Source organism: Barbus barbus (assembly GCF_936440315.1).
Source record: "Barbus barbus genome assembly, chromosome: 37".
NCBI classification, from domain to species: Eukaryota; Metazoa; Chordata; class Actinopteri; order Cypriniformes; family Cyprinidae; genus Barbus; species Barbus barbus.
The window spans coordinates 10,364,343-10,387,692 of NC_136715.1; the positions used below are offsets into that span (position 1 = coordinate 10,364,343).

Below are 23,350 nucleotides of genomic sequence, written 5' to 3' on the forward strand. Positions count from 1 at the left end.
TAAATACATCTGACATACTCATAATCTTCTCCGGCTGTCTCAAATATGGAGGAGCTGTACCCCGGGGATCTACCCCATGGGCCTCCATAACCCTGAGCCTTCCTTTAGTTCTGCCTTCTTGGGTTTTATCTCTGGAATCAAACATCTCTTTTATCCTTTGAGATTTCTCTGGATGCGCCCATCAGAGAGGAGATTTGAGCTAGTGGTAGGTGAGTGGGCCCCTGCTGCTTTTCGGTTGATCCTCCACGGTTCAGGCCAGTGCTCTGTTTTGTTCGACTGATTACATTGTATCCCTTTCCCTGTGGAGCCATGCAGGCCCAGCAGCTGGAAGGGGAAGCATCTCCTCTACAGCTGTAAATCTGCCTCCTTGGGACTCGTGGCAAAGTGGAGTACAATGATGTGTGTCGGTGGGATAAGCAACAGAGCCTGTGCGAATTTGTCTCTCTCGTCACCAGTTTTTAGGGAAGAATTCCACACTACGCAGCGTGCCACCTTGTTCCCCTGACCCGAAACAATTGAGGCCACTGGATCGCTATTGATGTAGAATTCCGAAAGCATTTCAACCCACAGTACTGCAGAGAAAACAAACAATGGTGGTTGGGCACGTACGCACTATGCAGAGAAAATCCTGCACAATTTTTTGGGATTGCAGCAAACTTGATTTTCAAGTTTGGCTCATTAATATGTAAGCCCTCTTTACACCTGGTAGTAAAGGCCATGAAACACCAAACTGACATCTAAGAACTAGCTATGATGTGTGCATGAAAAAAGTTGTGCTTTAACACACCGCAAAAACTACAACCATTGGCCAACTAGAATGTACATTGAGGAAACAACCATCTGTATAATCAGGTGGCAGCAGTGTATATTCATTATTCAAAAAGGAAAACGAATCTAGGACTGACAGCCAACTGGATCCAACTAGTGCGGACAGTGCAGAACATACCGTAAAAAGCTGAAAGGTGCTCAAAGATGGCCCAAGGTTAGCCACCTGGTGGCTTGTCGTGTAATGGCCTAAAGATGCATCAATCAAACATCTTGACCTAACGTGAACATTATGGGATGTTCTGATAGAGCGTACGAAAAACAAATGATTCAGACTTCACTATGTTGTGCCAAAACACACAGATTACAATGAAAATCCTTTGCATTTCCTTCATTTACCGCTCCCTCATAAGCAACGTAATGGTTTCATTCATTCAGTGGGCCACACTCTGCTCTACCTTAGAAAGTGATGTGTAGTTTTACACAGTGTTAATTTTGACAGCAAATTTTGATTTAGTTTTAGTCATAGTCTTTTGACTAAAATGCCATTTAGTTTTAGAATTGTTTTTAGTTTTAGTCTAGTTTTAGTCGACTAAATATCATAAGGTTTTAGTCGACTAAATATAATCGACTAAATCTAATGGGTTTAGTTACAGTGCATTTATTAAGCATTTCTCTAAAATTTCCAAACTCATTAGGCTATATAGGTTTGATATTGTTTTTTTTTTTTTTATCACGATAGACTGCAATTTAACTGTGGTGACACACAACATGCCTTTGTTAAAATTAAATAAAACCACTTCTCATAAAGATCAAGAACATGATCTTCTTTTTAATGAAATACCAATGGTTATATATATTTTTTTTTCAGTCAAGAGCAGTGAATGATTGTATGTCTTTCTTCTGTTGCTTGATTAACATCGATGGACAATAGCAACTAAATTAGGCTGCTATCCCTTTAAAACCGAATGTACGGTGACGGATGCAATGGATGCAAAGTACTGATACACGTTCTCCCTACTGTGTATGCTCACAGCTGTTTACGTGAATACTTGTAAAAACGGACATCTTGATATCATTTTGTGTGTATTTCTCTGTTCAGTGAAAGAGTATTCGCGCGCTTTCTGTGTGTGTATGCATCATTGTCTGTGCCTCGAAAACCGGACGGAATTGAGTTCTCTCTTGCATCGTCAGGTTTATCCATATGCCTGCTCTCCTTTTACTCCCACAGCTTATGTTCCGCCGGTTTATATGTTCGCATCTAACCTTCTATGCAGCAGATTCGTTCTGAATTAATCTCTTCCCAAATCATCCCTCCCTAACATTTCGTCTCGTTTTTATTCATTGACGAAAATGTCAATAGATTTGCGTCATAATTTTTGTCATTCAAAAAGAGTTTTTGTTCATTATAGTCTCGTTGTCGTCGGTGAAAAAAATGTTGTTGATGTAAATTATGACAAATTATTCATCAACGAAATTAACACTGGTTTTACAAATGGCGCTTTTCCACTGCGTGGTATGACTCTGTTTGGCTCGGCACGGCATGGCTAGGTTCGGCTCAGCTTGCGTTTCCACTGCAGTTTAGTACCACTTTAGAGAGGGCAGGATTATTCATATGTCGTTATAGTTGCATCGCCTCTACTGCTGTGACTTCTGAAAAACCACGTTCATTCCTCAACACCCCATCAAGCTCTCGCTGGATCCGCTCTTCGGCTATCAACGAAAGGAATGTCTGTACTTCCTCAAGAGACCACAAAACAGCCATTGGTTGTTAAAAAAGGTGCGCTTATTCAAAACAGTTGTGTTCGATCCTTTGCTGGCTGTGCTGATTTAAATCTAGCGGGTCTGTTGTGTCTCGTGTCGCAAGTTCAATGAGGCAGGTAGTGACGATTCTCTCCGGCCAATCAGTGATCAGCAGAGTTTAAACGTCACGTTTTGGTAATGGTACAGTTTGCTTGGAACCTCAGCCAAGACTGTACCAAGTGGAAACCCCCCCAAAAGTGAACCGTACCTAATGGTACCATGCCGTACCATGCAGTGGAAAAGTGCCAAAAATAAGAGGGGAGGAGCTGAACAAAAGTGGTCACAGGAGATGCATTTGACATGCATGTTAAGACCAAGTGTAAATGGTAATGTGTCTCAGCTGATCATTTGTGATCACTGAAAGTGCATCTTAATACCAGGTGAAAACAGGGCTGTAGAACAGTATCATTTCAGAACAGTAAAATCCGAAGAGTGAAGTCCCACACACATTTAAATGAGTGGTTGTTTAAACTCTCGTAAGCACTGTCACCTAGTATTACTGTGGACTAATGAGGGGTTAGATGGTAGGTGGAGGCGTGCTGTGTTTTGTCCGCTGGTAGAACAGTGCTCTCCTGCTGTAATAAACTGTTGTAGTGTCTTGGGGTGAATCGGTGGAGGCAACTTCTGTCTCTGTATGAGACTCAGTGACTCAGACCATGAGTCCTGAGGCCCAATTTATACACATATGTAGAGTCATCATAACTGTAAATGTATACAGATTTTCAGAATGTAAAATAAGTAATAATAATAATCATATTATTATTATTATTATTATTATATATATGGAGAATGTGGTAATATTGTAAAGAAATACAGTACATCAGTATTTGTATCTCAAATTAATCTTCTGTGACTATGTACATGACTTACAGTAACAGTGTTACTGTACTACATGTGGATAAATGCTTTATTTACACATCGCAAACATGATGTTGCAAACTAAAACCTCATTGTTATTTCAGCAAGCAGCTGAGATAAATTAACTTGGGATGTATGTGCTTCGCATGGTCATTTATGTACTAGATGGTTTTATTCAAATCAAATTTATGTAGATGCCAGGCACATATGTATGAGATTGTCATTTTTCAGACATGTGTTTGTTTTAGTTTATAGCTGTAAAGCATTGGCTGTGCTTAGCACAGTTATAGTATGCTGTACGATTTAACATTTAGGACCCGTTTACTCCTGTAGTTAGCTCTGTCCACCTAAGACAGCTGAAAATTGTAACCTTTCAGTTTCTGAATGTGAGCCCACCATTTGCACTGAGAGATTTATAGGCCTATTATTAAAATACAACACCATTCAAACATTTGGCGTGTGTAAGATAAAAAAAAAAAAAAGGTAAAATACACTTTTATTAAAAATGTGTTAAAAATAATAAAACGGCAATAAAATCAACATTTTATATTTTTTAAAAGTAATTTACCCTATTTCTCAGATGGCGAAGCAGCCATTACTCCAGTTTTCAGTTTCACATGGTCCTTCAGAAATGACTCGAATATGCTTATTTTGATATTGTTTTGTCAAGAAACAATGTTGTTATGTTATTATTATCAAAAACAGTTGTGCTGCTTTGTTTTTGTGGAAACCATAATGCATTTTTTTCCCAATTTTTTTGATGAATAGAAAGTTCAAAAGAACAGCATTTATTTGAAATAAAAATAATTTGTAACAATGTAAACATATATACACATTCATAACAGTATTACAGATGGATATAACCAGTTGACAGAAGTATTCTTCTGGTGTCTTGTCTCTGAAGAAATAGTCCAAGAAAATTAAAATGAAAACAGAGAGTGAACAAGAGCAAAGGCAAGCACTGCCAACAAGTCAATTAAAAGCAAAAACACATCAAAGGCAGTTTCAGTCGTCTCCCTTGCTCTCAAACAAAAGAAGCTCCCTTTGGCAAGGGCACGCAAACAGGTGCTAATCCCTGTCCGCTAGTGTGCAGAGGAGAGAAAGGTTTCTCGCACCCACCTCACCCCCTCCAACTAATCTGCCTCAACCCCAGACTGGAGAACTAGCGGTTTGTAAAGGTTCTCGGGGCTCCTCGGCAGCACCACAGACCTCAGGGGGCTGCGTGCAAACCCTTGATAAGGAGCACAGCTCCCTCATGCCTCATTAGAGGATCAGGCATGAAATGGCTCCTCTTTCCCTGTGGACTTTTCAAAAGGTGTTTGGGAGGGGGTGTATTGTTTTGTGAGACAGTGGAGCAAGGCTCCGCTGTGAATCACTTTGAAATCAAAGAAACTGGATCCTGAGTCATTGAAACCTTCCTGATGTGTGGCCCTTGAACCCACTGGTCGGATGGTGATTTTGAAGGCACAATAATCCTGTTCATTGCAGAAAAAGATAAAGGAAGGAAGGTGTTCATTTGCTTTGGATTTTGCTTTTGTGTTTGTACAACTAAATATATTTTTATAACAAATAAAATAAAACGGTAAGCAGAAATGCAGATTAAAAGCATATTGAAAGTGAAGATTCTGAATAAATTACATTAGTGGAGAACAACTAACAGTGTTGTGCAAATTAACGCTAAGCTAAAGTATACTTTTTGATATTGTGTTGTGGTTTCAATAGCATTAGATCTTCTGGAATACTCTTCTGCTTGAGAACCTTAATGCTGGATCCCCATAAAACAAGTATCCCAGTGTTAGGAGACTATTTAGAATAAGCCTTATGAAGGATTACAGCATTTTGAAATTTTAGTCTAGCAAGGACTTTTCCTGGAAGATTAGACAGAATAGTACTGTACCGTACCTGCATTCTGCCACTGACAGACAAGTGTAACAACAGTGAAGCCTGTTTCCTCTTTATATCTTAGACTTTAAATTTATATGTCATATATCTCACAATTAACACTTAGGTCTTTATATCTCAGAATGTGTCATTATTTCATAATTTGACTTATAGTGCAGTTTATAATTCTCACAAGTGGAAATATTTCTTGTAATTTGTACTCATAATCTCATATTTGTGACTTTCTCATAAAATTACCTAACTTTATTTCTTATTTTAAGCTATCTCACAATTATTTTTTTACTCCGACTGAAACAGGCTTCCATTTGACTCGTAGAGAAACTATTTCTACAATGATAACATTTATATTTACATTTAGTCATTTAGCAGACACTTTTATCCAAAGCAACTTACAAATGAGGACAGTAGAAGCAATCAAAATCAACAAAAGAGTAATGATATGCAAGTTCTATAACAAGTCTCATTTAGCTTAACGTAGTACATGTAGCAAGGGTTTTTTTTTTTTTTATTATACAATAAATAAAAAGAAAAATAATAGAAAAAGATGGAATAGAAAAAGAATAGAGCTAGTGTTAGAGGCCTTTTTGCTTTTGTTAATTGTATAATAAATACAAATTAATTAATTAGAGAGCAAAAACAATAGGGAAGTTAGAGTTAGTAACATAACAGTGATGTAACAGTGACATAGTTGGTCAAAAATATTCATTTGAGATATATTTTGATATTGAGTACAAGAGTTGGATTTGAAAATGTTTTTATGTTTGGACAGGATCTAAACCAACTCATAACTGTCCCCAAAAAGTAAATTCACCTCAACAGTTCACAGTCAAACTGGTAGCATACAGTATACAGCATCAAAGGCTTCACTTTTTTTCACTGATCATCAACTTTAATTCTGAAATCAATCTTAAATTCTGCCGTGAAACTCTAGATGGCGCAGTCTAATATGTCAAAGTCAATCTGACATAATGACATCATTATCACATGGCGCAGCTGATTGGTTCTTTTTGTATCAGCAGCCAATGAGCTTGCTGCTCAACATTCAAATACTTGGCTAGTGCTTGCTGTAGCAGTTGTAGCACGTTTCAGAAACCCTTCACCTTCCCCAGCTCCACCTGTATAGATCTGCTACAGGGCGATTTATGTATGCTATATGGGGTTTATTTCATATGTTATGCGCAGCAGCAGTATTTCTTACATGCTCACAGCAGCATGTTGTGGATGTACTAGCAGTAGCAAGTCTCAGTACTTGCTCTACCGCAACAGCAGTGTAGCAGATCTATTCCGCCAAGACAAAAGAAATAGAAGCCAAATAGAAAGTGGCATGACATGACATGTGGCCAAGTATGGTAACCTCTACTCAGAATTTGTGCTCTGCATTTAACCCATCCATGTGCACACACACAGCAGTGAGTACTGAACACACACACACCCGGAGCAGTGGGCAGCCATTTTTGCTGTGGCACTAAAGGAGTTGGGTTCAGTGCCTTGCTCAAGGGCACCTCAGTTGTGGGTATTGAAGGTGGAAGCAAGTGTTGTTAATTCACTTCCCCCTCCTACAATTCCTGCCGGTACTAAGACTCGAACCCACGTCCTTTGGGATACAAGTCTGACTTTCTAGCCATTAGGCCACGAATGCCCAAAGAACATATTAGTAGGCCCTCTGGTCAAACAAGTTTGGAAGCTGCTTCAGTCATATGTGCTTTTTCAAATTCAAAGATTTTTATTGATTGCTTATCTATAAAAAGTTGCAAAATCATCACAGTTGAGAATTGAGCCCTTCAGGCTCACAGAGACCAATTTAGAGAACTAAGCACATTGGGCAGCTCTAACTGCGTTATTGAACAGATCTGTGTTGCCTTAACATGTCATTTCCACTCAGCTCCCCTTCAGTTTGTTTTGAGGATGATAATATTTTCACTGTATAATGGAGTTTTAACTGTAGTTGATCATTCGGCCAGTGCAAAATTGTATTAACTTCTTTGACATTTGACAATAAGAAACAGCTGGGTTCATATTATTGTAGTTTCAGGTTTTAACATTCTGAATAGACTCAGAGTCAAAATCAATGTGATATTTTGGACTGACTGATGTGAAAATGTATATTTTGAAGAATGTTTCAACTAAAACAACATTGGATGTCAAAAATCACTGGACACGAAAAATACAGACATTCTTCAAGATGTTTTCTTTTATGTTTCACAGAACAAAGTAAATCATACGGTTTGAAACACCATGAGAGTGTATAAATAATGACAATGTTCATTTTCAGGTGAACTATCTGTATCTCTTATGCTCCTAATTCAGTGACAGAAGTGAACTGTCTGGACCAGAAGGGGACCTCCAGCTTAATCTTTGGGTTAGGTATCTGTTGTTCAATTAGAGGTCTTTTGATAGAGTATGACCAGAACAATGCCGACCTCTTAACTTTTTTTTGCCACAGGCTAAAATCCAGGGTTTCTCAGGAGTGGACCCAGCCCTGTGGTGTTTTACAGGGATCAGACCGAGGAAAAAAGAAATGTGAAGATGTGAATGCCCTCTTCCACCTCAGTGGTTGCTCTTGAGATCTGCTTACATTGTTTTGCTTCTCTACATAACACTATAAATCAGCTCTGAAGTCCAGAAAGTTTGGAATTTATGCTGGCACACTGTGTTCTCATGAGAATAAAATGATACAAAGGGCCTTAAATTGCTGCTAACTTTGGTGGCTCATCATAGAAGAGAATTCTTTCCACATTCTGGATCTTCCAGTTCAGAGAAAACAACCTGAACCATATATGAGTATGGTCTCCTTGCCACAATATAAAATAAGTGCACATATATGCAACGTCCATGAACTCAAGCTTCCAGTCACATTTTTTTATTTACACAAGTGTGTAAGGTTTTCACTTTCGTATGCCACCTTGAGACTTGTGAGGAATTCCTTGCATAGGTACTGTATTGAGAATAAAAGGGCAAAATAAAAGCTAGATGCATTTGTGATGGACCCTTTATCATTCTAGTTCAATATTCAGTTTGTAAGCTAATGGAGAAAAGATGAGAGAAGAAAGGAGATGCATTTCTGTAACTGCTTGTTTTTGTCATGCCTTATTGAGTTCTGTACCAAACGGTGTTCCAAACCTTTCTGCTTGTTGATCCTCATTGGTCTCTGTTTTTGCAGTCCACCTTTTAACCCATTAGTAAAGCTATGCAACTGCAGTCTGAAATGACTTTATCATGAAGGGAATGTTATTGTCATGTTTATACTTCCCAGTTGAACATGTAGGTCAAACATCTCAAATGCAACTTAGATTAGATGGTTCTGTTATACAGCATTATTATAGTTTATTCTTGCTGTGTATAGAATTTGTTACTGTTTTTGTGTGAATTTTGTGTTGGAGATAAGGCATGCATCATCTTATTGGAATGGGTATTTGCTGGATTCCCGCTGAATAAATGTAACTCAAATGCATAATGGGTCTTCAGATTTCAAACGAAAATGTGCCAGTTGTACACAGGTACAATTTAGTAAAATTATTGTAAAAACAACTAGCATAAAATGCATAAAAAATGTGTTTTAGACACTTTGAATGATGAAAATAATGGCCGTTTTACATGTAAACATGCAATTTCAGTGACTTATTTAGTTTTTAAGAATCTTAAAATGCTGGATCACTTGGCATCTTGTCAGGTTTTCCATTATCACAATTATGTCTTTGCCTTATTGATAGTTTCTTTTGTGGGTAAACTATATCTTAACTTTTCCTCTCATTTGTGTAGTGGAGTTCTTCACCTTTTTGAAGTTGGCATTATATCTTAAAAACAGCTCTGACAAACTATCAGAAAAGGACCCACTAGACCTGTATTGATATGAAGTTAGATATCTAATGTAATCTCATTATCTTCTGTTCTGTTTTAGAGATCTGAGGTCCATCAGGACCCGATGGTGAGCGTGGCCCATATGGTACGAGCTGGGGGGGGCGTATGGATGGCTTTTTCAGAAGGTTCCTCTATACGCTTGTTCCATACGGAAACACTGGAGCACCTGCAGGAGATCAACATATCTATGCCCTCATCGTTTTACAACCCCAGTGAGTATCTCTCCTTTGACCCTATGGAAGGAGCCGTTTGAATACAAAAATTATTTATGCCTTCACACATGCTTGATCAGTATTGTTTCCATCATTTCTTTGAACTGCACTTCTCATAATAAAAAGGTAATGACGGAGAAGTTCTTGTTGGAATGGTTCCTGTAGGCTGGCTCTCCAGGGACCGACCGTGAATAAGTAGCTACCTTAAGACCCCGCAGAGCAGTAATGGAGCTGCGGGATTACAGGCAAGAAAAGTCACAATGGCACAGATAAAGCTTTCCATTCGAAATGTTGCCATGGAAACACTCTTGTCATGACTCCAGCAGCCGTGGCATGTTGGTAATGTGCCAGCGTTTTGCCATTGTGCCTTTTCTCAGTGCAGCTATTATTTAATTCAGCTGTATTCACTTTTTTTTCCTCTCTGCACTCACCTTTAGCCATCTTTATCTCCCTCGGGTCCTGTTAAATCTCAAATTTGTCAAATTCTTTGTGCTTTAGATTAAATATATGTAAGCCAAAGCCATGGTTTTTGCTACCTTTTTGCAGAAGGGAGCTTGTGTAAACATTAATTATATAAGCAAGGACACTGAAAATAATAGTTTAAGTAAATATCCACATCACTTCAGTGCAATTCAGCTCCACACATCAGACTATATAAAGAGAAAATCTGGGCGGCCTCGCACCAGTAGCTCGCAGAATCCTCCGGAGCAGAACTCTTTCAGGCTGTCTAATAATGTTTGATTTCACTTGAATGCGATTGTCCACATTTAGCTAAAAAAAGAAAAAAGCCCAAGAATCTCCAGTTGTCACAGACAATTGCGATCAAGTGGAATAGAAAGGAGAAGGAGAAAAATAAACCCAAAGCTGTGTAGCAGACTTCGGGAACTGGCCAGAGCAAGTTAGTGTCAACGAGCCTGTTGCTACAACCGTGTCTCATTAAAAACAAAAAGAAAAAGATATACCTTAGAATTTTTTTTTTTTTTTTTTTGTCAAACAGCGAGAACATCAAACTTCTGGATCAAAGTTCAGCTGTATTTCAGCTGTATTTCAAAAGACACGTAAAGAAGCAAAGGCGAGTGTTGTGGCAAAGATGTCTGAGAAGGTCCTGCAACCCTCAGGCTGTTGTCGAACTTACGCAGCTAGCTGTGTTTAAATATGTAGTTCATGTTGGGTGAGGTAACTCTGCGATTCCATGTTATGTCAAGGGGTTTACAGTCAATGGAGCACAAAAGTGAAAATAAGCTATGCCTTCTTCCCCTTTTTCACTCTAGGCCCAGTGAACGTTCCACTGGCTTTCCTGAATATGCTAATCTGCACACATCTTACATAGGAGGACTGATATAGTTATTACAGATCAATGGTCTGCTAATCCCACAGGTTTGCACCCAAGTGATGGATGATGAATTAATTATTGTCTTAAAGTGAAGCGATTATTCTGCAGTTTCTCATCAGCTAGAACCTTCAGACATGATAAGCAAGCCAGATGTCAGGCTGAATCCTGGAACAGCTGGAACAGTCAGATCCATATTACATCAAAGAGAATATTTTAATTATATTATATTATATTATATCACATTTTACATATAAACTTCTGCCCTTAACATTATATTGTATCATGATAATCTATTTGAATGACCTGCGGTGTGACCATCTAAAATTGTTTTAAACTGCATTTCTTACAGTAAGCATGCAGCTTTTATTACCTCTGATTAATTAACTCTAATATTTGAATCATTTGATGAGTGAAAGTGCATTGAAAATAACTGTTTTTACCAGTTACAGGACCTAAGACACACACTTTACTTTATATGATCATATGATATGACATAAGGTTCAACTTTTTAACATTATGCATTGTTAATTGTTTATATTTATATATATATATATATATATATATATATATATATATATATATATATATATATATATATATATATATATATATATATATATATATATATATATATATATATATATATATATATACACATACACACAGTGCCCTCCATAAGTATTGGAACAGTAAAGACAAAATTGCTCTGTTGGCTGTGGAGTCAAGACATTTGCAAATATGATTAAAAGATGAATATGAGACAAAACTACAGAATGTCACATTTTATTATTAGCCGTTTCAACACATACATGTTTTACCAAATAAAAAGAACAACACTTTTAGAGTTCATCCCACTCATTGATGTGAGCATAAGTATTGGGACAGTTGAACATAAGGCAGATATAAAAGATTAAAAGCTATTATTTAGTTGCAGATCCCTTGCACACAATCACAGCAGTGAGTCTATATTATTTATTATATATATATATATTTTTGTTGCTTTGTACATTGGCTATTGGCTATTTCTTGTTATTTTGTTTTTATTACCTGTGTCCTGTCCTGTTACTGTCTTTCTGTTGCACTGTGGAGCTTCTCTCACTACAACAAATTCCTTGTATGTGTAAACATACTTGGCCAATAAAGCTCATTCTGATTCTGATTCTGATGACCCATAGACATCACCAGACTCTTGGTCTCATCCTTTGAAATGCTTTTCCCAGCCTTTAATGCCGCCAATTCCAATTGTTGCTTGTTTTGGGGAGTTTCTGCCTTTACTCTCCTCTTCAACTGGTGAAATATGTGTTCAATCGGATTTAAATCTGGAAATTGACTTGGGCAATCTAAGACTTTCCATTTCTTTGCCCTTATAAATTCCTTGACAGGACTGGCAGGGTGTTTTGGGTCATTGTCCTGATGCAATATGAAGCACTTCCCAATGAATCTGGTGGCATTTTCTTGAATATTGGTAGGCAAGATGGTTTTGTACCCTTCCAAATTCATTCTGCTACTGTCATCATACATTCAGTCATCAGTAAAGCTGACGGGGCCTGTTCCAGAGGCAGCCATGCATGCCCATGCCATGACACCACCTCCACCATGCTTTACAGATAAGGCTGTATGCTTGGGATAATTTGCAGTTCCCTTTTTTTCTCCACATTTTTGCTTTCCCATCACTTAGATAAAGGTTCATTTTTGTCTCATCGGTCCATAAACACAGTTCCAAAACTCTTCTGGCTCACCTTTGTGCTTTTTTGCGAACTCTAATCTTGCCTTTCTATTTTTGGTGCTGGTCAGAGGTTTGCATCTTGCTGTGTAGCATCTGTAATTCTGTGTCAAAGTCTCCTGAGGACAGTAAATTGTCAGAGCATCAGCCTAGCTTTCTGGAAGTTGTTGGTGATTTTACAGACATGTCTTTTAAGGTTAATTTTCACAGCTTTTATGATTTGTCTGTCATCAACTACTGTTGTTTTCTCAGCCGATCAGGTAGTTGTTGGTTGCTGGTGTCGCTGGTGCTTTCCAAACTCTTGATTTCTCCATGCCCTTTGTTTTTGCTATAGCTCTAATTGACTTCCTGTTTTCTTTTAGCAACTAAATTGCTTGCTTTTGTCTCAAAGTCAGCTCCCTCATCTTCATCCTGGTTTGTGTGTGTCATCATCGAATGTGAGATTCAGAATGCAGAAGTAATGGATATAACTGATGCGACACATTCCCTGCTTTTAATATCTGAAGAATTAATGCAACTGACACAGCTGATCACTTAGAAAGACCTGTGAGGCAACTGTTCCAATACTTATGCTCACATCAGATAGGGGGATGAAACTCTAAAAGTGCTGAACTTCTTAGCTGGTAAAACATCTATGTGTTGAATTACCCAATAATAAAATGTGACATTCTGTAGTTTTGCCTCATATTCATCTTTTAATCATATTTGTAAATGACTCCACAGCCAACAGAGCAATTTTGTCTTTACTGTTCCAATACTTTTGGAGGGCACTGTATATATAAAGGTTAATACATTTTAACCTAAAATCTTAATAGTTATAATCCAGAAAGAGACCAAGTACAAATTATGCATCAACTACAAGGACATCTAATAAAATATGAAATATGCTTTTTTTCCCACAAACCTCAGCATCTTATGTTTTCAGCATTCATGAATTCATATGCATTGCTGTAGAACTGCAGATTTATTTGACAATCTATTATTAAGGTGATCCCTCTTGCACAGAAAACGAATGTATAATAGGTGAATGCTCTGCAGAACTGGACAGCTGACATTTCTAAGAAGGAATTCTGCCTAATGCAGTGCATTCGCTCATGTTTTTTCATGACCTTCAGTGATTTCCTGATGACTAACTACCATACTGAAAATGCTTCATTTACACATTTGCAAAAGACTTTGCCAAGTACTATAGCAAACCAAATACAGCACGCAGTGAAAAGGAATCAATTAGCCACTTGCCGATCACTCAAGCAAAGCGAGTTTTACAATATGTGGCCACCATCCATGCTTGTTGAAGTCTCTGCTGTGCTGTTCTTCTTTGATTTTAATTAGGCTGTGGTGGCTTTCTGATGTCTAAAGACCCAGGGTCAGGGATTTGGGCACTGCAAATGAAGTCGTTTTTTTTTTAGTGTTGGTGACACCTGCATTTTTCTTTGAAGGTCAGAAGAGCATGAGAGTTACCAGCCTGCTGATTTGCCAGGGGCTGCTGTGGGTGGGAACTGCCCAGGGCATTATCATCACCCTGCCTGTGCCCAAGCTGGAGGGCATCCCCAAAATTACAGGTACACAGATGGTACATAAGTGCCTTTAGTCCTTTTGGAAAGTCTCTTCTACAATGATAGGACAATTACATACTGATACAAAGAGACAATTATGTAATGATTCCTTTGTTAAATGAATATTTCACTCTAAAATTTAAAGCTGCAGTCCTTTTTTGGTTAAAAATTATCCAAAATCAATATTCGAGCAAGTACATAACCAGCCAGTGTTCAAAACATTCTCCTTACTTTAGCCCAATTCACAACGGTTAGCTTATAATAATGTCCTCTACACTGTAAAAAATTATTGTGATTTTAACAGTAAAAGACTGGAAAAATGTCACTGTAAAAACCGGTTAAATGATTAACAGTGAGTTTCCTTACTATATACGGTGAATAACTGTAATAGATCTAACCTTTGTTTTCGAGAAAGTAGCCTCAGAGTTGACACTCATAGACTGTGTCTGAAACCACACCCTAAACCCTCATTCACTTGTCCCTACATTAGTTCACTTTATTGTCCACTAGACAGAGTGATTGAGAACATATGAGTGAATTCAGACGATGAACACCTGCTGTTACTAACCAGACTGAATTCATTTCTGTCATATGTCTACAAATTAACAGAGGTTTATATTTTATTTCAGATGTTTTGTTTGACCTCACCATTTTGGTGATTGGTGTTTGCTTTAGTTATGCTCTTGACCCTTTAATGTTGGTTATTTTTTTTGGCTGTTATAACTGTGTTTGTGAAGCATATTTGTTATGACAAGAAAAGCCAAGAGAAGTTATTAAGTAGACTACTGATGGTCATCATCAATTACTGACCTGGTTCACTGATCTCAGTTAGTATGGACCAATATGGGTGATTCGTATTGAATTTCTTATTATTCATGGTAGTAATACTACTCTTCAAGATAAGTTGGCAATCTATTATGAAGGAATTTAAAAACATTTTATGCACAAAACCTTTAGAGCTACGGCGCAATTTAGACAAACACAGACATCAAGAATCAGCACATAAACCTCAACAATGGTGACTATTAATAATAAAAAAACAAAAACAATTCATGCCGCAAAGCATGCTGGGTGCCAGTACAAAACTCTCAGCATGCATTGCAGCATGAATAAATTATGCAGCTGAAAGTTCTTACGATTTTCTTTATTTGCTTTTATTTTGGTGTTGTTTTGATTGTGACTTTTCAGTAAACTGTTTTCTGATGTTCAGAGTTGAACTGATTTTTTTTATTTGTTATACATTTTTTTTAATCATTTTTGATTGTCACCAATTTTGAGATTCATACGCTGATTGTTGATGTCAAGTCAAGCCAAGTCAAGTTGAGCTTTATTGTCATTCCGCTACATGTGGGGATATACAGTGGAACGAAATGTCATGCCTCTCAGGACCATGGTGCTACATAAATACAGACATACAACAATTAAGTAAAAAACACTATAAAACTATACACAACTAACCTACTGACATATTTAACTATAAGTATACTATATATAAATATTTACCCTATACAAACTAAAAAAAATTAAAGATGAAAAATACAAACTATACGAATGCGTCACATAAATATTTACCCTATACAAACTAAAAAAAATAAAAGATAAAAAACACAAACTATACGAATGCTTCACATAAATACTGTACATGTGCAAAGAGAAACATTTTGAGTCAAGCAGCTGGTTGGGGAACAGTGCAGGATGATTTGTAGTGCATGAGCATGTAAACATACTTATATTGCTGAGTCTTTTGTGGGATTGTGTGCACGCAGCAGTGTGTGTAAAGTGTCTAGTACACATAGAGGAGAGTGTGTTACTACAGGTTGTTTGTACAGGCCCACACACCTGTGTGTAGCACACTTCGAATTGCACAAAAAAGTTCCATACAGTTTTTTCTTTGGTGTGGTAAGGTTTGGGGTGGGGGGTGGTCCATGTTTCAGGAGGTAGGGGTTTGCATGGGGTTTCAGAGGTGGGCGGGGTGGTTTTAGTTCAGGGCTCTCACAGCCTGGGGGAAAAAGCTGTTGAGCAGTCTGGCGGAGCAGGCTCTGATGCTCCGGTACGGTCTTCCTGATGGTAGGAGCTGGAAGAGACTGTGGGAGGGATGGGTGGAGTCCTTCACGATGCTGTTGGTTTTGCTGGAGCATCGTGTAAGGAAAATGTCCAGGATGGAGGGGAGAGGGGCACCGATGATCTTTGCTGCTGTGTTCACTGTCCGCTGGAGGGTCTTGCGGTCAGCAGCACTGCAGTTCCTGTACCAGACAGTGATGCAGCTGTTGTGCCTTTTTGGAGAGTGACATGGTGTTGGTGGTCCAGGTGAGATCCTCTGTGATGTGCACCCCCAGGAATTTAGTGCTGCTGACTCTCTCCACAGTCAAGCTGTCAATGGTCAGTGGGGGGGTGGTCAACGGAGTTTCTCCTGAAGTCCATCACAACCTCTTTTGTCTTCTCCACATTGAGGGACAGATTGTTAGTGCCACACCATTCAGCCAGCTGTGCCACTTCCTCTCTGTAGTGCGTTTCATCGTTGTTGCTGATGAGACCTACCACTGTTGTGTCATCAGCAAACTTGATGATGTGGTTGGAGCTGAACTTGGCAGTGCAGTCGTGGGTCAGCAGTGTGAAGAGCAGCGGGCTGAGCACACAGCCTTGTGGGGCACCTGTGCTCAGTGTGGTAGTCCTCGAGGTGTTGTGGCCGACACGGACTGGCTTGGGTCTTCTGGTTAGAAAGTCCAGGATCCAATTACAAAGGGAATTGTTAAGGCCCAGCAGGTTTAGTTTATTTATGAGCTTTTGTGGCATTATTGTACTGAATGCTGAGCTGAAGTCAATGAACAGTATTCTAACATAGAAGTCTTTATTTTCTAGGTGGGTAAAAGCCAGGTGGAGGGTGGAGGAAATCGCATCGTCCGTAGAGCGGTTTGGATGGTATGAAAACTGGAGCGGGTCGAGTGTGTTGGGGAGGCTGGTTTTGATGTTGTGCATGACTAACCTCTCAAAGCACTTCATCATGATTGGAGTCAGTGCTATGGGATGGTAGTAATTTAGACAGGACACAGGTGATTTCTTTTGAGACATGTGGGGACGACTGCCTGGCTCAGCGAGGTGTTGAAGATATCTGTTAGGACAGCTTTCAGCTGTGCAGCACAGTCTCTCAGAACACGGCCAGGTATGTTGTCAGGACCCACAGCCTTGCGTGGGTTAATCCTAGATAGGGTCTTCCTTACGTCAACTGGAGACAGACAGAGCACCCGGTCGTTGGGAGGTGTGGGCAGTTTTTCTGCAGGTGTGTCATTCTGCATTTCAAACCGTGAATAAAAGTGGTTGAGTGCATCGGGGAGGGATGTGTCATCATCCTGTGTGTTCTGCCGTAGCTCTGTACATTTATTTGTGCATATTGTGCTTAGAACTGTTTCACAACATTTGATTGCTGTAGTATCAGCGGTGCAATTTAAGTGTATTAATGTATCACATATTTACAATCTCATAAGAGATTAAACATTGGGTAAGATCAGTGAATTAGACTAGATCACGATGGTTTTGACACCACAAACATCAGTCTCATCTGATCATAGATTATTTTGGCTTTTCTTGCTTTAAAAACTGTATTTAATAAACACAGTTAAAGAAACCAAATTAAAAACTAACTTTAAAAAGTCAAGGTTCAAGAGCCCAACTAAAGCAACCACTGATTGGACAATTTAAGTGCAGTCGGTTTCTGCAAATAAAATTAGTTAACTGAAAAGTTTGTATATTAACATTGTATCAGTTAATGAAATATGTTCTGTAAATCCTAAAATGTTGCTACCGTATTTTTCATAGTAAAATTCTGGAAACCACAGCTGCTTTTTACAGTGTAATTTGAGTGGTACTGGTAGGAATTTGCGGGAAATTCGAGCATGGCGCTACGTCATTACGTCACGTCTGTAAACAAAGAAGGCGTGTGTGTGAATGCTGCAGGTAGAAGATCGTTTATAGCCTTTCCTCACAGCAGCTGAAATAATTCAATTGATCATTTTGATGGTGGATTGTAATCCAGAAAGGATTATGTGTTTATGAAATACATGTGACATAAATTAAATTATATTCCAGTTTTAAATGTGCATCTGATTACAGATAACCTACGTGGGATTACACAAGTTTTTTGTATTTTGAAGAGAACCAGTTCGAAAGAAGAACAATTAGATTTTTGGATTAAAATAATTTATTTATATTAAATTCAAATGGTATGACAATTAGAGATTAGACTGTACAGAAATTGAAATCTACATGTAACGCTAATACAGAATACACGCATTTAACAATTTGAGAAAAAAAGTATAACAGTAATAATCATTTACATGTTTTGATGTGATATGAGCTAAGTGATCATTAGATTTAATCACCATTGGTAGCATGATTTATTGTAATGTTTTTTTTCCTCAGGTCGTCAGAACGAAAGTAGCAGACTTGTTATTTACTTGTTCAGATGACAATATCCGGTGAAAATTATTATTTGGTCATATATTCCAAGACGTAGGCTAGAATCTGTGGTTGCGAAGTACTGTGAATATCCACACCGGTACAGTGACTGACAGTGACACATTCACCTCAAAACATTAGATTCATAATTCTGCAAATATCTGCAATTGCAGGTTTTCAAACATCTGTGGCGACAAAGAGGGAAAACTTACGGACTGCAGCTTTAACTTCTGTCATTATTTACTGGCCATCATGTTTAAAATCTGTTTTTTTTTGTTTGTTTGTTAGTTTTTTTCTGTGGCACACAATTAAAAATCTTGAAAATGTTTTGTTTAATCAAAAACACAGTAAAATCAATAATAGTGTAAAATATTATTACAATTTTAAATAAAATAATTTTGTATTTTATTTTATTATTAAATGTTATTTAGTATCACATAATGGTTTAAAAAATTCTAAAATGTTGAGTTGCTGCTCAATATTTTTGTGGAAACCATGATGTACGTTTTTTTTTTTTTTACGTTTCCTTCGTGAATAAATTAATTCTTTTTTTTTATCTTTCTGACCCTAAACTTCTGTATGGTAGCATAATTTTAAGGTCATATGAATTCCCTTTTTATTCTATTTCTATTCTATTCTATTTCCCCTCTGATCTGGAGCTTGTCCTTATATGGAAAAAAATCTTCATAATGTATTTGTGTTATACGGGGGAAAAAACGGAAGAAAAAAAAAAGATATGGGGATGGGAACAACCGAGGATGATGACCAAATAATGACCAATTATTTGAGCTATTCCTTTAATTCAAAGTCATTTCAGTAAGTAATATGAGTAATAATGGAAACGAGTTATCAAATTTTAAGGTTTCTCTGACCCTCTGGCATTGCTGTTTTTTTACTGATTAAAGCAATTTGAGCTCTCTTTCAATGTGGCACAGGTAAGGGGAAGACATCTCTTAATGCACACTGCGGGCCTGTGGATTTCTTAGTTGCCCTTTCCAGCAGTTTGTCTCCTGATCTTCTGAAGCGGGATTCTATGGTGGAAGGGCATGACTCGGCCTGTGGAGTGGAGGACCGCAGTGACTCATCCTCTCAGGAATCTCTCCAGCAGACCAGTATTCCCACCCAAGTGGATGGCAAAGGGAAGGGACGGGGCGGGATGTTACTACAGTACCGCCTCCGCTCAACCTCAGGTTTGCCCGGGCGACCATTAACCGCGAGAGGGGACGAAGCCTCGGACTCGTCTTTAGAATCTTTGGAACACAGCATGGAAGACAGCTCTATATATGAACTCAGCGATGATCCAGACATGTGGGTCAGGGGTCGACCCTGCGAGAGGGACGTGGTGAGGAAGGACAGAGTTGCCTCAGTAGCAGTCATCTCTGGCGGGAAGGGCTTCCGCCGACTGAGGGATGGTTCTGTGGCGACCACCGCAGAAAGCACACTTATGATCTGGCAGCTTCCTCTCACGGTTTGAGCTGAAATTGTGTTTAAGGAATTGTGAAATGAAAATTTTGACAATTTACTTACCCGTACTGTACTGTCATTCCACACCTTTCTTTTGAATTAATGTACTGGTCACTCTTTTCAGCGCTGTTACAATGAATGAAAGCTTCAAAAAAGATACAAAAGTTGTCATAAAATTGGCTCATCCTCCAAAGTTATCGTCCTACAGTAAGTTTGTGTGATGAACTGTCCATTTAAAGTTAAGAGGTTATTTCTCTGATAATTTTCCTCTCTTGAGAACCGATTCATGAACAAATCATCCAGAACAATTTTGTAAGCTCCAGCGATTCAAGTCATTCAGACATCACTAGGGTAATAACAGGGAACGATACAATTAAAAAATATTCACGCAAAGCTGTCAGCGCACCACTTTTATGGTGTTTTTTGTTTGATTGTTTGTTTGTGTTTTTTGGTCATTTTGGAGCCTGACAGCTCTAGTCCTCAATTTTATTATATGGAAGAATAGTGACCAGGATATTTGAAAGTAACAAAGTAATTTGGGTTTGGAATTACATGAGGATGAGTAAATTACAAAACTTTCATTTGAGAGTGAACTTTCCCTTTTAGCATGTGTAATACAAAATGTGAGGCACTTGGACTGTTCACTTTCTCAGAAAGAAATGTCTTCCATATTAAATGACCTTGCGATTTCGAGAAATCCAGGTCCTCCAATAAGAATGTTCCATAACTAATAGGCTCAGAGTAACACATTCTCAGTTAATTCAGCCTCTGTCACTCATTCCTGTACAGTACCTGGAAGGTGTTTCCTTACGGTAGAGAATTTAAATCAATGTATTTAATCTCAGACTTCACCATAATCAGGGCCTAAACTATTCAATTAGAACATTTCCTTGAGGCCTCAGTCTGGTCAGCCTTTAGTGAATCATGAATTTACCACACCAACGAACTGCTGAGGGTATTCTTTTTTTTCAATTCCCCTGCATCTGAAGAAATCATTTCAGTGGAAAGTGAAAGGGGTTTTCATGCTTTTGTGCAGTCACTCTCACCCTTTGACTCTTTATAATGTGAACGCATGAAGTCAAGCCTGTGCAGGTCAGTGTTAATAATTAATATTTCAAAACGATTGACAGCCTACATTTCTGTGGTGAATTGTGAAGCCTCGTTAAAAATCTTTTTAGTGGACACGTTTTTTCTTATGCACGCAACCTGAAAACATTTTCACCATATGGCAGTCATTTGAAACGTCTGCTAAAATCACCATTACTTAACAAGCAAGTTCATTAGCAGCTGGTAGGAGAAAGATACAAGCACCACTAATTGCAGGAAAGTTGGAGATCTTGTGAAGCTTTTGATGTTTATTTGATCTTGTTGAAGGGTATTCACTGCTGATATTTTGTGTAATATTGCAGCTCCATCTGCAAGCTACAGTTGGTTGCCCTCATTCTTTTTTTCTTGTTTCATTGTCTTCCAGTCTTCCATTAGGAATTGTGCCAGATGCACATTGTATTGTGTAAAAAGGAATAGTTTGAGGTTGTTTTGGGGTACAAATGAACAAGTAAATGAATAATAAACTCATTAATGAATACAGCTTTGAAAAGCTATGTTTAAACACCAGCTTGGCCAAACTTGGAGCCCTGCTGGACCAGCAAACTACCTTAGGCTGGTTTAATCTTTGTTGAAGATAGCAAATTAACTGTATTAAACTAAAATTCCTCAGAAATAGCTGCTGAATAATGTAGTTAAATGGTTTATTTTTCCACCCCTCACCACTTTGTCATCATGCATTTTTCATACCATGCAACATTATGAATGTACGAAATGTATAATTTGTCCTGGTACTGCAAACTTGTATTAAAACTGTTAAACTTAAATTGTTTTTATGTTTTTACATTATAACATAAAACATTTATGAAGGCCATAATATCCCACTGAATGTAATAACTGTAGTGCTACAACAGTCATTCATTGTTTGGATATGAAATTCATAAGTAAAAGTGAATTAAATTAAACATGAATAATACAAATTGTGCATTAGCCATCCATATAAAGTAACCACTTGAAGTTTCCATTTGTGTCCCAAATGCACTGATTTTTTTATGCTAATAAAATGTTGCTTCATGTTTGTCAATTCACTGTTACTAAATTAAAAAACAATAAAATCTACCTCTGTGTGTGATTCTTGTAAACAGTGCACTTTATTAGTCTAAAGTAAATGTATGAAATAAGAGCAAACCCAGTGTGCTCTTGGCTGCTGCTAAGCTGACAAATTTATGCAGGGCCGTGCTTTTTTCCCATCTCTTGTTGACCCTCACAAAAGCAAAAATCCCTGTGATTACATACGATTTACACAGAGATGGTGGATAAGTACGGTGCATTAAATGACATGCCACACTGGAAAAACCCAGAAGCTGTACTAAAAGGTCAGATCTGAATAAATGTATGCATGTTGGGATGGTGACAAACTCGACTGTTGCCGCTGCCAGAACATCTTAGATTTGAAAATGATCACTTTTGCGCAACACAGTTCAGCACCTCTGCACTCAGCAGACATATGAATTTTTTTTATGGAGTTTGTTCTGGATTTGAATTATTCATTGCAAATGGCACTAATGTTAAGAGTATTATGTTATGCATGCTACACTCTCTGAAAAAAGGTACTAATGTGTATACTTTAGGTAGAAATATGTTCTTTTAAATTACTACTATGTACCTTTTAGGGATAAATAAGTTGCAAAGATGTAACTTTTACCTTAGGATACTGCCCCAGTGTCATCTTTGCAGCTTTTTTCTAAGAGTGTATTATGAACATACAACTGTGCTGTTTATTTGTGGTCAGTTATGGCATAATTCAGCTGTCAAGTCCAAGGAAATGAGCAAGTTACAAATTCGCATATCCTCTTGTTGAACACCAACACTGTTTTGGTGGAAAAAGTGGTACTTATAACCCAAGGACTCTTGGGTGTATTCAGATGATACATGACGTGTAAACACAGCTGTGAGAGTGGAATGGAGGTTCTGGGTTGTGAGGACAGACCAAAGCTCCCGCTGAATCTCTTCAACCTAGCCCTGCTGGCTTCAAAACGCTGGCCTTAAACAGATACATGTCCAAGGACCCACTTAAACCCATGTGATTTGTGATCAAATTGATTGGAGATCGCAGTTCTGTGAAACAGCTGCACTTACATGCTGTTTCCCTGAGAAGTTTTGTTCGTTAGACAAGAAAATCAGCCAGGCATGTTATTTGCTGAGGAGAAAAACATCAAACAAGCTTCTGATACTCTGCATATTTACTTTTAAGGTCAATCTTATTTGCACTTACTTGGTGTTGTGTGACTGGTGTACTGAAAATCTCTTACAGAGTTTTTAGGCAACTTTGAGAAAACTAAGGCACTTTAGAGTGATTTGTTTTCATAATAAATTGTGC

The 23,350-nt window shown here is 38.1% G+C and overlaps 1 protein-coding gene across 1 annotated transcript in view; it reads left to right on the forward strand.

Annotated features, from left to right (window-relative positions):
* The window catches only part of LOC306856646 (rho guanine nucleotide exchange factor 10-like protein), a 123,837-nt gene extending 101,766 nt beyond the window's left edge, over positions 1-22,071 (forward strand). Inside the window, exons 24-26 of the mRNA XM_079396004.1 lie at positions 9,227-9,398; positions 13,894-14,016; positions 19,398-22,071. Coding sequence (XP_079252130.1) covers positions 9,227-9,398; positions 13,894-14,016; positions 19,398-19,936 — 834 coding nt within the window. The 3' untranslated portion in view covers positions 19,937-22,071. The remainder of the gene's footprint in view (positions 1-9,226; positions 9,399-13,893; positions 14,017-19,397) is intronic.
* The last annotated feature ends 1,279 nt before the right edge of the window (positions 22,072-23,350 follow it).